General features: G+C 46.9%; 1 protein-coding gene across 1 annotated transcript; it reads left to right on the top strand.

Moving 5' to 3' along the window:
- The first annotated feature begins 592 nt into the window (after positions 1-592).
- Positions 593-12981, top strand: LOC130513137 (polypyrimidine tract-binding protein 1-like). The gene is made up of 16 exons (XM_057011747.1): positions 593-806; positions 1500-1553; positions 1825-1855; positions 5186-5246; positions 5414-5586; positions 5882-6028; positions 6217-6387; positions 6500-6610; positions 6932-7109; positions 7180-7260; positions 7380-7537; positions 8757-8790; positions 9993-10085; positions 10193-10409; positions 10491-10568; positions 10674-12981. The coding sequence occupies exons 1-16, from the start codon at positions 640-642 to the stop codon at positions 10804-10806; spliced, it is 1887 nt and encodes a 628-aa protein (XP_056867727.1). The 5' UTR covers positions 593-639; the 3' UTR covers positions 10807-12981.
- Positions 12982-14692: the final 1711 nt, after the last annotated feature.

Genomic DNA, 14692 nt, shown 5'->3' with positions numbered 1-14692 from the left:
TCCATATCCAGTCTCATAACTGTTTCCAAAAATACAAACTTCGGTGGGGAAAATGCGAGATCAGCATTTAGGCTTCATTGGTGCGACCGTTTCACCTTCATGCTCATTGTGTACTTTTCTCACTATTTCCTGAAGGCGTATACTGTAGATTAGCTCACTGTAAAACAATCTGTCCTCCCACGTTATCTCAGTGAAAGGCAACTTTTCAGCTTTATTTCGTAACACCTATTTGAATGACGTCACATGTCCTCGGCAGATCCGATCACGACTAGTGTTCTTAAGAATCTGAGCCCTCGAGCTAACTCTAAATGAACTTTTTCGATTTCAATCGCTTTAACACACACCTAATTGTCTGTACCAAACAAGTGGCATAGATGTAACATACAGCACACAATAAATACGGGTTCGAAAAAAAAAAACGTTAAACCGTTTATTTGCCCATTATTTCCGTTTATTATTTTCCCTTTTCTCTACAAGTCAGTCAGTCAGTCAGTCAGTCAGTCAGTTAGTTAGTTAGTTAGTTAGTTCTTGTATCAGTCTGTTTTCGACGCACAAAGATAAACCGAACGCGGCCCATACAAGTTCTGGCTCTTTTTTGCCGCGTCCGTCTTTTTCACAATAGGACCGCCGTCTTGTCCAATGAGGAGCCGAGTCTGGCCGTGGCCCCGCCCACTTTTGGCTCTTGAAAGTGCCTGGACTAATCAGCGCTCGCCTCCGTGTGTTCAGCCATTTTGTAAGAAAATCAAGCAAGTCTGCCGCCCTACCTTCCCCTCAGAGCTGCATTTTTTTTCTTGTGCAATGGACGGGTAAGTGTAAAAGAACGACACTTAAGACTGCCTTTTATGCAAGTGAACCCGCCGGCGGAGGACTTTATTGCCGTCTTCGCTTTATTCGGGGAGATGAATCGATCCCGTAGCGCGTTGCGAGACACTGGGAAAGTTTTGAAACTGTTTTTTTCCACCTAAACATGCAACAGTTAGCAGGGGCGGAAGCTAGCGGAATTAGCGAGGGCTAGCCGCCGCCGTTACTTGTATCAACGCTCGAACACTCGTTGTGTGACTGTAGGAGCGATACTAAGGCGAGTTGGTTTCAAGAGGGTTCAGAATGAGGCGTTTCGTTCGGTAAAGACGCGGCGGAGCGTCGGTGTGCTAACGCGGACTCTGACGCGGTACCGCGGCTAACTACCTTGGCAACTTGCTTTCACGGCAGCTCGAGCGCGAGCTAAAGCAACGTGTCTCATTTCCGCATTCAGTCTTGCGCGGAGCGCGAGGGCCATGTTGGAGATGTCTGGCCTGGACGCTCTGCTCTGACTCCCCCGGGGACATTGTTCTCGACGCACACTCGGCAGCCAGTCTTTTAAATCCACGGTCCCGTTTTCCTCCGTCGGCGGAGCGAATTCGACGCAATATAAAGGGGCCGCGGGCGGATTAGCGTCCGAATGCGCGTTCCCCAAGATCCGTTTCATTGGTCTGAAGTTTGCTCCTGTGTTTGTGCCACAGCCGCCTAGACACTGACTTGTACCCTCTGGGATCTGGCTACGTCGCTGAAATTGAGTAAGTGGTTGGCAGTTTCATGCGTTTGCACGTTTGTGTGTGTATGTTTGTTTGTTTTTTAATAAAGGCGAATCAGGAACTTCGTGATTGTACTCGTATCTGGACCAGGAAGTCGATGTAAAACTGATTGATTAACCTTTACAAAATGTGTGTGTGTTTTTTTTTTTTTTTATGGGAGCCTAGATGGTTTGTTAGAGTTTAGCTGGATCATGTGGTGGTTGGATTTATTGTTTTACCTTTGCTGACAATTTGCATTTTCCTCTTTCCACAGCGGTGTCCATGATATATCAGTTGGCACAAAGGTAGGCCCCCAGTTTTCTATCGTCTTGTTAAAAGAATATATGGATTCTGTTGCCAGAACAATTATTAGCACATACATTGCACTTTTTACTGTTTTAAAAGCTGTGCTGAAATTAAGGATTTAAACAGTCCGCTTTCCACTTCCTGGGTTATTTACAGAATTGCTACCCAGACTATTTCAGTTTAAAACCACACATTTGGGGAACACAAGCCAAAATCCCCTTTGATCATTCGTCGGACTGGTTTCTGGTGTGAAGTGTTGAGTTTTCCTGTTCTGGGTTCTGTGGCTGTTAGGAAATTACACTTCCTGTTTGTTTTACGTGTTCCTTAAGACCCCATTAGCCTCTCTGGAATCTTGGTAAAGCAGCGGTTGAAGCCGGTTTTGCCACTATTTTCAGTCTCATTTCACAAGCCGCCTCACACGACTCCCTGATCAGCTCCTCTGAAACCAATTACAGCACTGCCGTGTCAAAGGAGCATATTTATGTCGGTGGCCAGGTGCAGGTGGTGTTTTCACGCTTCTCTGATAAATAATGTTTGCTCACCTTTAGTAGCAGCTTTTCCTTTTCCTCCCCCCTTATTTCTGGCAGACCATAATTTGTGAGACATTCCTGCCTCCATAAAGTGCCGTCTGAATCAGCAGCTATGTAGGTGGGGCAATAGAATCGCCCTCGTTTACATTTGGCCGTATTGGGCAAAGGTCATAACGCAGTTTAGACACACATTCTGATCCCCAAACTGCTGCTTCGCTGAAGCAGTGGACGGGTCGCGTGATATGGTTCAAATTAAATCTGCTGTGAAGATGGCTTGCATCTGTTTTGTATTTAAACTGAAATTAACTCAGTGCAACAAAGAGACGCGTCCCATCGGGGGTATTTGAGCTAAAATGAGCATAGCACCTTGGTTTGGTTGCTTTTTAACTCTGGTTGGGTCCCGTTCACCGGGTATGGTGATGCTGATTTATGGGGCGCTGCCTTGGTGGAATCTCTAATTATTCCGTCTGGGCAGAGCGTCTGGCATTCCGCGGTTACATTCCAACCCCCCCCCCCCCCCCTGTAAAAACCCCCAAGTGAGGCAAAGCTCCGTGCACCCCCTACAAAAGCCAAGCAAACATGTTTTTACCTGTTTTCTTTGTTCTGTTGCTAAGCAATGACACCAGCCTTGGTCAGAGCCATGAAATGAAGTTACCTGTCAACACACGACAGAGTAACACCGAGATGGGCGTCAGATCACTTCATTCTGCCAAAGCCCTTGAGGTCAATTTCTCCCAACACCGCCCCCTGGCGCAAACCAAAATGTGGTCAAACCGCAGCCCGCGCTAGTTGGGACACACCTGGTTTCCTGCATTACAGCACCGTGATGATGAAAGGCTCTGAGAGACTTTGACCTTTGAAGGAGCAAGGCCAGGGAGCTTTGAACATGAAGCAACTCCCTATACTACACAGCCTTGTCTTACACCACCCGATGCTGTAATGCTTGTATCATCTATCCTCAACCAGTAGATTACTAACGTTGCTTTACTGTACTCCGCTGCTCCATTGGTCCAAACCATTGGTCCTGTTGTTAGTGGAAAACTTTCCCAGCACCTTTATTCTTTAACCGGACTCTTCGTTTGTAATCTGCCACCTCGACTAGCGATCCTTCCACCGAGACCCTCAAACACGCGGTGTATAAGACATATGTTGGATAGTCTGTTTGGAGCGCTGGCCTGGAACACCCATTTGGTGCGCCTTTAGCATTTTAAACACACATATGCTGTGACACACATGCTATATGTGACATTGGCACTGGATTTCTTATCTCCGCTTTAATAAAAGTGTGGGGGAATACGGAAGTTTCTGCTGCAGGGCGATTACCACCAGTCCTACAGGAAAGCGGCACACACTGGGATATGTTTTTGCCCTCTCCATGTCTTCCTCTGCGCCGCTGATCTGCTGACTGACAATGTGAGGCTTCCCACGCAGCTGTTGAGTCAGCCCACAACCACTTCCTTCATTTCTTGTGGCTAGCATTTTTCTCTTGCTAACTATAGCACCACTTCATTCATGTTATTAGCCAGGCGCTGCACTCCCAGGTTCTGTATCCTGAATTTACTTAGTTTGAAGTTCAACTCTGTCCAGAATTGTCTACCTCGATCCTCGGGCAGGGGCATGTGAGTTGTTGTTCTAAGTTGGTCTCATAGAGCAGCTCAGACAGACCATCTGGAAGTCAAAGGTCAGTTTATACAACTCCAGGAGCTGATGTGCACACATCTACACAAGCGCACGGTGAAAATGGATGTCGCTCTAAACAAGATGACAAAATGACTCCCTCCTTTCATGATTCACAAGGTGAAGAAGAATTCGTGCAGACCTGTTAAACCAGTTCCAGATAAAGGGTTCTTAAACTCCCAGCTTGTGTCTGGGGCTCCGTATGTGTGTGTAACAATGCCCCCAGTCTGAGCCTGAACAGGACCGCCATTGTGGAGCGGCGTGGAGCTCAGACTGCTGAGCTGCTTCTTGTGACTGCTGGACTTCATCTCCCACAGACAGACACACATGCAGCTCTGGAACACCACTTCATATCTACTGGCTCAGCAGACAGTAAACTGGTGGCCACTGAGGGTAACCTGGCCAGCCAGAGGGCATCGCTCACTGCCTTCACATGCCACTCCAATACACGAATAATTGCCTCAGTCTGACCGTAGCTGGACAACTGAAGTGCATGAAAACGCATTAATTTGACTGACATCTATAATGGGAAATCGATATGTGTGCACCTTAATCAGAGCTAAATTAGACACCGCGTGCTCCACAACCTCCACTGGTGTATGGCCGCGGAACAAAACACTTAAAGTCGTCGTTAGCATACAGCGTTCTTGTCTGCTTCTTAAAATCGACACGACCATGAGGGAGAGCAGCATGTAATGTGTCAACTGGAAAGGGGACGTATTAACCTGGCAAGACAACGCGTATCACCACGTGGGGGTGGAGGACGTCATCCTGTTAGTTTTCTGACTTTGTGCATATAAACTGGGACAAGACAAGAGGCGAGGTTTTCTGAGCGTAGCTCGTTTGGACCGTGCATGCAAACATAGCGTGTATATTCCAGAAACTAATCCCCAGTTCTGTTTATGTGATGGACAAACTGTCTGAAATCTGTTAAAACAGCAGCACCCGCCTGACCATTTCACTCCAGGCAAAGGTGTTCTCACATGGTTGCTCAATCCTCTTTTGGTTATCAGGTTACTTCCTGCTCGGTCACACAGTGGCTCAGTAACATGAGAACGTCGTCTTCCTCCTGCTGCGTCGTCAATGAGGAACACTGAAATAAACCTTTGTTCTTTCCTCCAGAGGGGATCCGACGAACTGTTTTCTTCCTGCATATCCAACGGACCCTATATCATGAACTCAGGTAGGGTGGTTGCCATGGAGGGGGAATTCCTTTTATAGAGGCGCTTGTCCTGTGGTTTGTTTGCGTTACCATGACAATCAATCCATTATTCAAGACAAGCCAGATCCTTCTGTTCCCTCCCTGATTGTATCTGCTTGTGTTTGTCGTGTCCCCCACCCCCCCTGCAGCTAATGGCAACGACACAAAAAAATTCAAAGGTGACGTTCGCAGTTCTGGTGTTCCATCACGTGTGGTCCATGTCCGTAAGCTGCCCAATGACATAAATGAGGCTGAAGTGATCGGACTGGGACTTCCTTTCGGGAAGGTGACGAATCTGCTGATGCTAAAAGGGAAGAACCAGGTAGGAACCTGCAGATTTACTCAGCAGCTGGGGGGGGCAGGGATCAATTTTCTGACCTAGCCCCACCTGGAAGCCATCACAATGACTCTTTAGTCACATCCTCATGAGAAGGACAGTAATTGTTCCTGTTGGAATTCCATGGAGAAATTGATCTCCTTTGCAACATGTGAAATTAGATTTTGCTGAAATAATTGCTGTGAAATCCTTGTTACCTGCTACATGTAGAGGCCTCAGCGGGACTCTCCCTCACTGTGTTCCTGTTGAAATGCAGCGCCTCTTTGCTTTGCCCCTTCAGGCATTCCTGGAACTCAACAGTGAGGAGTGTGCTCAAACAATGGTGAATTACTACTCTTCCGTCACGCCCTACATCAGAAACCACCCCATTTACATGCAGTACTCCACTCACAAGGAGCTCAAGACCGACAACTCTCCCAACCAAGTGGTAAGAGCTCCAAGTCACACATGCGTCATCAGTTAAAGACTCATTACTTCTGGATACAGTTCCACTGTTTAATCTCCCTTTAGTACATAAAACGGTTGATTAGCTTTAATTTTCATAAACGTCTTAATGGTTTATTTTAAATTTGCGTGCAACCACTGACTCACTTTGGCCTCACCACGCTCTCCCAGCGTGCTCAGGCAGCTCTGCAGGCAGTAAATGCTCTGCACGGAGGTGGGATGGGAAGCATGGCCATCCCCACAGACCCAGCTAGCATCGCAGGTGCAGCCGCTCAGAGCCCGGTCCTCAGAGTCATCGTGGAGAACCTCTTTTATCCTGTCACCCTAGAAGTTCTTCACCAGGTAAAGCCATGTTTTTGTTTAAAATGGGCACAGGCTTTCTGGCTGGACAAGATTATCTCTGATCAGCCGTGTTAAACGAGCCACCCTCACTATTTTGTTGTCTACCCTCCAGATTTTCTCCAAGTTCGGGACTGTACTGAAGATCATCACCTTCACAAAGAACAACCAGTTCCAGGCTCTCATTCAACATGTGGACAGCATGACAGCCCAGCACGCCAAACTGGTAAGACTGGTGCAGCCAGTCTTTTGTCATGCATCTTTACTTTGTACTTGTATCATGTTCCCCATATCCCCGACACACCTGAAACGTCCCACTGTGAAATTTGACCACTGATTCCAAAAGAACCAGGGAGTCGCCACAACCGTGTCTGTTCTCCCGTCGGGGAGCGGGTAGACTTAAATAATTGATCTGAAATACACACCAGCTCATTAAATATGTAGCAGTTTGGCTAATGTATTTTAATAAAGGCCTTGATAGCTACATGTCTGAGCTGTGTTAATGGGCAGCAAACTCTGTCAACTTGTGATGTCAAATGTGTTCCAGTCACTGGACGGTCAGAACATCTACAACGCCTGCTGTACCCTGAGAATTAGCTTCTCCAAACTCACCAGCCTCAACGTCAAATACAACAATGACAAAAGCCGGGATTACACTCGCCCAGATCTGCCCACCGCAGACTCTCAGCCCTCCCTTGACCCCCAGACCATGGCAGCCGCATTCGGTAGGACTCGTGCCAGCGTTCCTTATCATCAACTAAAGACCTCCCCTAACCCCGAATGTTGTCGTTCCAGCTGCTCCAGGTATAATCTCAGCCTCCCCTTATGGTGGCGCTCATGCGTTCCCGCCAGCCTTCGCCATCCAGCAGACTGCAGGTCAGACCAACTCGATTCTCGCCTCTTGGCTTTTGCTCCTTTTCCTTCTCCAACTGCAGCCTTTCTTTAGACCTTGAATTCAGTATAATCAATAGAAGTCATTCCTCTGTGTGTTATAGGGCTGTCCATGCCTGGGATTCCCACTGCCCTGGCGTCTCTGGGTGTGAGCCACGGTGGTATGGCCGCTGCTGCAGCAGCCGCCACCCGCCTCGGCTTCACGGGGCTCACTCCCACCGCAGGACACAATGTCCTGCTGGTGAGCAACCTCAACCCTCAGGTCAGTATGCTCTCAAATTAGGCAGATCTTGGCGTGGCTTTAGGTATAAAGTTAAACATCTGGCCTTATTTAAGATATCTGTCACTTCTGGGCCTGGACAGTTGTGTCTCCATCTCCAGGTGAACCAGTACTTCCAGCATTGTAATTAGAGTTTAGTTTAAGAGAAGACTTTTCTTCCAGGACCTCTCTGTGTTTGACCAGAACTCCTGCATTTCTTACCTGCCACTTTGCTCACTGTGAATTTTAAGTTTATTCAAATCACTAACTTCTTTTAAAAAAAAAAAAAACAACTTACCATTTCATATCTTCATTTTGTCCATTAGTTAAAATCATTCCTGAGTTGGTGGAGAGACAATATTACTTTTTAAACCATATGTGTGTTTCATATCAAGTAGAATGTACAGACATGTTAGAATGAAGAACATGTTATATTTTTAAGCCACACTGGACACATTTACTGTTTTTAGACTGTAATTTAAACTCAAACTACAGATGTAGTCATATTTGAAAGTACATATTGTCTCTGCCTTTTTCTGTATTTCATTGTTAATCTTATTTTCTCTTTTTTTTCTCCTAGTGTTCCCATAGTGAAAGTGCATTTTAATTTAGCCAGTTCTACTGTCTGAAGCACTACATTTCTTTGTGTATACTGACCTTGTTTTTTTTTACTTCCTTTTTCTCTCTCCTCTGTCTCTGCCCCCATTTCTGTTTTGTTTTTTTTTTCTAAACCCTTACCTCAACTCTCGCCAACTGACTGCACACCCATGACCAAATGCCCCCCCCCCCTCCTCCTCCTCTTCCCCTCTGCCATTCTTCTTTTTACTACGACCCTTCCTCCACCCACACAACCGTATTTCTCTTAAAATGTTCCCAATTTGGACGCCACCCACAAACTACAAACTCAACAAAAACACCATTGGTTCCCACATCCACCTCATGTCCACAACCTGTTTTCATCCCCTCCCCCACTCCCTCCCTCTTTCACCTGTCCCCTCCTCCATGTCATTCTGTTTGAATTCCCTTGTCCTCTCTTCATTCTCTTCCTTCCTCATCTCCTCTCCTTCCTCCATGGTACTGTGGCCTTCCTGTGGACCTCGCTGCCTGTGGCCTGCGGACATGTCCCGACTCCACTCCACTGTCCTCCACTGCTCCGTCTCTTTTCCCTGTTCCCTCCCCCTTCCTTTTTTTGGCCCCGCTGCTCCCCCTGCTGTCTCTAAAGAGCGTTACGCCACACTGCCTCTTTATTCTTTTCGGTACGTTATCATCCTTTCATCTCCTTTTTATTACTACTGTTACCTTGCAAAGTGGGCATGTCCTGTCTTATGATGATGGCTTTATTTTGAGACCGCTGATGGCTCATCAGACTGTAGGGCTGTGGAGGGTGGGGGTGTCAGTTGTTCTTGAATTTGTATGACTGGTTTTGATTGTGGTGGGTTTCTGTGAGGACAGAACGGTGAGAATACCATGCAAAGTTGCAGCATTTTAGCCATTTGGAGCCTCATAATTCCACAACTATTTAAAGAAACACAGTAGACATGTGGAGATCATCTATTTTGCCTCAACCAGTAGAGGGGTTGGGTCTTAAAGTTTACGATCACACATGGATCAAATTTTATGCCTCACAAATCCATTCTTTTTTTTTTTTATTAACCCCTGGGGTTGTCTTACGTCACCCAGCAATTCTACACTAGCAACAAAATGCTGCTGCTTTTTAGTGATCAGAGTTGACATATCCCTGGGATTATGTCGTCTGTTTTGGAGTCTATTTTCGTGTGGGTATTTGCATGTTGAGTTTATTCCTGCATGTCTATGATGCCCTCTAATGTGGTCATTTAATCAGCCCTGTCGCATAGAGCGATCACTTATCTACGCCCCGTTTTTACTGCTCTTTGTTGCTTTTTCCACTGCATGGTACTTATTCTACCTGCCTCTACTCACTTAGTGTCAAATGGTTTGAATTCTGTTGAAAATCCCTTTCACAGGGCCAATTTCAGGCAGCTGTAATCTAACATAACACTGATGCTGGAGAAAAGAGTTGTTCTTGGTCTTCGGAAGTGTTCAGATAAATAAATGTCTGTGTAATTAGCTTTAGCTGCATCATTACGTGTCGTTAGTATGAGCTTTAGCTCATCTTTCTGTCCCTGGACTTGGTAAAACGTATAAGCCCAGCAAGTGTGGAAGAGACAAGTCTAGTAGTTACCATGCAGTTGAAAAAGACATTTTAGTCATTACTTCCCCCTCAAAGTGTGACCGATTTACTGCTCTAATTGTAATTTTAGAGGGCTTCTGTCTTAATAGCTATTGAGATGCAGAGAATTAAACAAAGATGTAATAGAATAGACTGAAAATGAGCTGGTATCTGAAAATAGTCACATTTTAGTTGCTGTGCTGTGCTGTGACTCAGACGCGCCCCCTCTTTGTTGCTCTCGTGTTGACGTGTCCCTCTGCTCCTCAGGCGTTTATGGCGATGTGATGAGAGTCAAGATCCTTTTCAATAAAAAGGAGAACGCGCTGGTCCAGATGTCTGATGGCACCCAGGCTCAGCTAGGTACCTCCACTCTGGCCTTCTTTGAGATTGATGGCAAAGAGATGTTCTCAATTCTTGCGTGATGGTAGCGTGAACCCGGTGTGACCAACGGTCTGGGCTTTCCTCAGCTATGAGCCACCTGAACGGCCAACGCCTTCACGGAAGAGAAATGCGTGTGACGTTTTCAAAGCACACCACGGTGCAGCTGCCCAGAGAGGGCCACGAAGACCAGGGCCTCACAAAAGACTACAGCAACTCCCCGCTGCACCGCTTCAAGAAGCCAGGCTCCAAGAACTACTCCAACATCTTCCCCCCATCTGCGACGCTTCACCTCTCCAACATACCGTGAGCCTCGCGCCAGCTTCTCCCGATGCCTGTAAATGTTGGCAGTTTGAATGAGTTTTTGTTTTCTCCTCTGCTCGTCAGGCCTGCTGTGGTGGAGGATGACCTCAAGAGGCTCTTTGCCAGCTCAGGAGCCACCGTCAAGGCCTTCAAGTTCTTTCAGTAAGTCTGGCTGCACTCATCCATTGTGTTCTCTTTAGTGGTGGTTGGAAACAGCAGGCAGTCCTGCTGGGAGACCAGAGAAATGCATCGTTCTGTGTCTAACAGGAAGGACCACAAGATGGCCCTGATCCAGATGGGCTCTGTTGAGGAGGCCATCGACTGCCTCATCAAATTCCACAACCACGACCTTGGAGAGAACCACCACCTTCGAGTGTCCTTCTCCAAGTCCACCATCTGAGTGCCTTTCTTCCTCCCGTCACGTCTCTGCCGCCTGAATGCTGCGTTTGTCAGGGATGCTTTCAGTAGATTTGGCGACCTGTGCATATTTCTGGACTTGCTTCGCTGTAGAACGCCCCCTCCCCCCCCCCCCAATTTAAACCTTTACAATCTAAAACAGGTTCATACTTTTGCAGGTAAGCCTTTAAAAGTCCCCCCTCCTGGACTCCTTGAGTCATGTGCAGAGCAGCGACTCCTGGTCTTTGAACGCCTCATCGTCCAGGGAGAAGCTGCCTGTGTGAACAGGGCAGCGTTGTGCAGCGAGGCGGGTCTGTAGAGGTGAAGCAGGGGCAGCTGAACTGTCACTTTAGACCAAACCCCCCCTCCACCGTGGATGTATGTTGATGTGGACACACTCGAGCATTCCTTTTATTACAGTAATCGTAACTTTGTCTGTACCTGTGCCTTTTTTCTTTTTTTTTTTAATGCCACTGAAACTTTGGCCAGTCAAACGGTTCCAGACATATTTGGGTTCAACTCCCAGGTCACACAGCAATTTACTCCCTGCTATCTGTTTTTGTTCTCCCTCTATCTCCCCCATCGCTTCCCTGGAGGGGATCCATAGCACTGTCTGATAACGAGGACTTTGTTGCCCCGTCACCATCAAGAGCTCTGGCTCGGTGCCTGTCTTTGCCCCTACCAGGTTGCCTGAAGCTCAGTCCTGGAAAAGGACGCAGCTTTTGTAAAGATGCCTTTTAATATCCACCAGCATAGGGGAAAGTGGCATTCTTCTCCATCTTAAACACCAATGTTAATCCATACATTTGTATCCATATATCCCTGTAATATGTATGTAGAACCTATGAATGTACGTCAGGTAGATGCTAATATTTTTGCTAGGTGAAGTAGCTCGGTTAGATGGCAGGTCTGGAGCTGAATCTTTCTTGTCTCTCGCCCTGTGCTCGTGTCCCATCTGGGCATGGCTGGAGCCTCATTTATCTATTTTATGTTGATCTATATAAGGACACGTATCTTCATTTATCTTTTTATCATTAGCTTGTGTATCACTCGTACACTTAACTCTACGTAGTGGCTGGGTTGGATCACTATCACAGTGCCTTGACTTCCTTTTGTTCTCAATCTGAAGCCGCCACACTTTCCTGGCTGAGTATTTACCTCCGTAAAGATGCCTTTAACTCGTGACGGTCAGGCGCTCGTACCTGAGAGGGTAGCGTAGGGGCATCCTACATACACACAATTTCTTTTCTTAAATTCTAAATTCAGGATAGCACAGGATGGGATGGTCTTCATCCATCCCCTGTCAGGTTCTCGTGCACTTTTCCTCAACGACGCGTCGCTGGCGTCGCACCGAAGTCTTAAAAACGTCGTCACATTCCTGCGTGCCTCACAGCGCCGGCCTCCACAGCCTCGACCACTAGTTTTGGACCAGATACAGACGTCTCTGTCTATTTTTGTAATAAAAAAGCTGATTATGCACGATAAACTGAAGCTTCATGTAGCTGCAGACAGTTATTGCTGTTAAGGACCAAAGTATCTTTTCCTCCCTGCTGTTTGTAGTCTCGTCACCCCCCCCCCCACACACACACACACACACACACACACATTCCCGCTCTACAACTACATAAGGCTTCAATTTCCTGTTCCCCTCTTGGATGCCTTACACAAGTCACCTGATGTTAAAATCTTTCATTCCCCATTTTTGTTTGACTTTTCAAAGAGCCTTCTTGGGTAGAGTTTGCTTTAGGATGGAGCCACAGTCTTACCTGTGACCTTGACTGTAGACAATTATGCTTTTTTTTCATTCAAAGCTTTTATTTCTCCTTTTTTATATATATATATATACATACATATATATAGGGGATGGGGTGGGGTTATTTTATGAAGCGGGGTTTCATGGTTGTATATATTCATGTTTCTTTCCCCCCTTTTTTTTGTACCACAATCATTTGGGTTCTATTGTTTTACGTTCAGAACATGTATATTTTGATAAATCGGTATAGACCTATTCTGAGCTCCCCAGAGCTGGAAAAGTAAAAAAAAAAAGTTTTGTAACACAAAGATATTAAACTTATCTGAACACAGGAGTGTCTCTGTATGTGCCCCGCTCCCACCCCCTTCCATTCTTGTCTTTTTGCATCTTCTGCCTTCAATAAACCTTTAGTTTGTTTCTTCCTCATTTTGTTTCCGTCTCTTCTTCTCTGTCCTGTTCACTCTAACGGTTAACACCCTGTAACATTTCCTGCATTTGACACCCTTCCTGTGGCTGGTAGGCATTTGTTAATCTTTTTACTATATTTCCAGCTCTACTGATCCCCGACTGACCTCTCATCTGGATTAAACTCGACCTCTCTGAGATGATGTTTGAGGAGTTAATTATCACAGATTGACATAATCCTGCATCCTCCTGTACTCTGCTGTCACCTTTTCAGTTGGTCTAGGACTTAGCCATGAGCCTGGTTGCCATGGAAACCAAGTCTTTGGTTAAGAGATGAACAAATGAGGGGGAAAATACACATTCAGCATCTACGCTTTTTCCATGGGTCGTACCTCGCGCCGGCCGCTAGGAGGAGCTCTTGCTCTCCGCTGGTGGCCGCCGCTGTCGCGCAGAGGTGACTTTACCTGCCAATCACGCCACGTTAGTGGCTTAATCTCGAGTGATTTCATTGGCTTTCTGGCATTAGAGCTTTTTTCTTCTCCGTCTTCCCCGCAGATCGAGAAGACAATTAACCCGAGAGCTTTTCCTGTCTTTAAAAAAAAAAAAAAAGGACACGTGGTGAGAAAAGTCGGGGTCTGCATCCAGGGGTCATCTTTGTAGTTGAGAGGTTCTAGACGCACTCTGGGTTGTTGGTTTCAGCACCCTGAGCTGCCAGTTCCACCGTAAATACTCCGCCACCCGCCTGAAGGTCGCAGTGAAAACAGATGTCATTAAAAAGTCTCAGCAGATTTCTCTGCCTGCATAAATTCCCCAGTCCTGGAAACTCCACAGTGGCAACTTTGATGCCGCTTTGATACCGCAGACGCCGGTTTAATTGCGGCAACTATTTCCTCCAGTCGCTGCAGCGCCAGACATTTGGAACAGGGAGACTTCGAGTTGTGTTTGGAGGAGACGGAAATGCGGAGGGGGTTGCGTAACGAGCTGGAAAGATAACCCAAAGTTGAGGTGAACGCAACAAGAATCTGTTTGGATGCTCCTCTCTCCCATCTGGCAAGCTAATATGGTTCTAATCTGTGGTGACAGGAAGCGCTGGGGCACATTCACCAAAAGTGCCCCCTCAGAAGTGACCACCGGGGCGTTGCGCGCAGCAGCCAGCAGCCCTGTGGCGACCCTGGGCGCCCGAACTGAAACCATATGAGGCTCTGGACCCTCCACATCTGGCAACGTTTACTGACATTAGTGCCGCCGCCTTTAATCAAGCCAATACAGGGACTATTTTTCAAGGCAAAGGGTCAAATGTACGTCTCCTTTAGAGCTAAAATGTGCAACAATCTCAGCCTCGGGGCTGTTGTGGGCCCCTTTAAAGGTATTTGGGGGGGGGGGGGGGGGCGGGCTGCAACCGCGGTGAAGAATGACTTTGGTTCGTAATGGTTCCCTTTAAAAGAGACCATCCACCTGTTTACATATGCACGCCTCAGACAGATGCTGAATAATTCATCCAGGGAGGCGGACAGCACGCAGCTGTATTTGGGTTATTTGGGGGGGCTCGAGCTCTCTTCCCCTGCTTGATTCGTGCAGACAAAAATTTAAAGGCATTACTTTAAAAGACCGAACAGGGGAGAGAGGAAAGTAGGGCAGTTTGCGTAACGGATCCAAACGAGATGCGCAGTGACGTGGAAGATGGAGCCGCGCTGGAGTTTGGTTCCGAATGAGCGTTGAATCCGAAAAGGCT

The sequence above is a fragment of the Takifugu flavidus genome, chromosome 16 (genome assembly GCF_003711565.1).
Source record: "Takifugu flavidus isolate HTHZ2018 chromosome 16, ASM371156v2, whole genome shotgun sequence".
Taxonomy (NCBI): Eukaryota; Metazoa; Chordata; class Actinopteri; order Tetraodontiformes; family Tetraodontidae; genus Takifugu; species Takifugu flavidus.
Note: the sequence above shows the minus strand (reverse complement) of the source record. Positions and strands in the feature narration are given on the sequence as shown.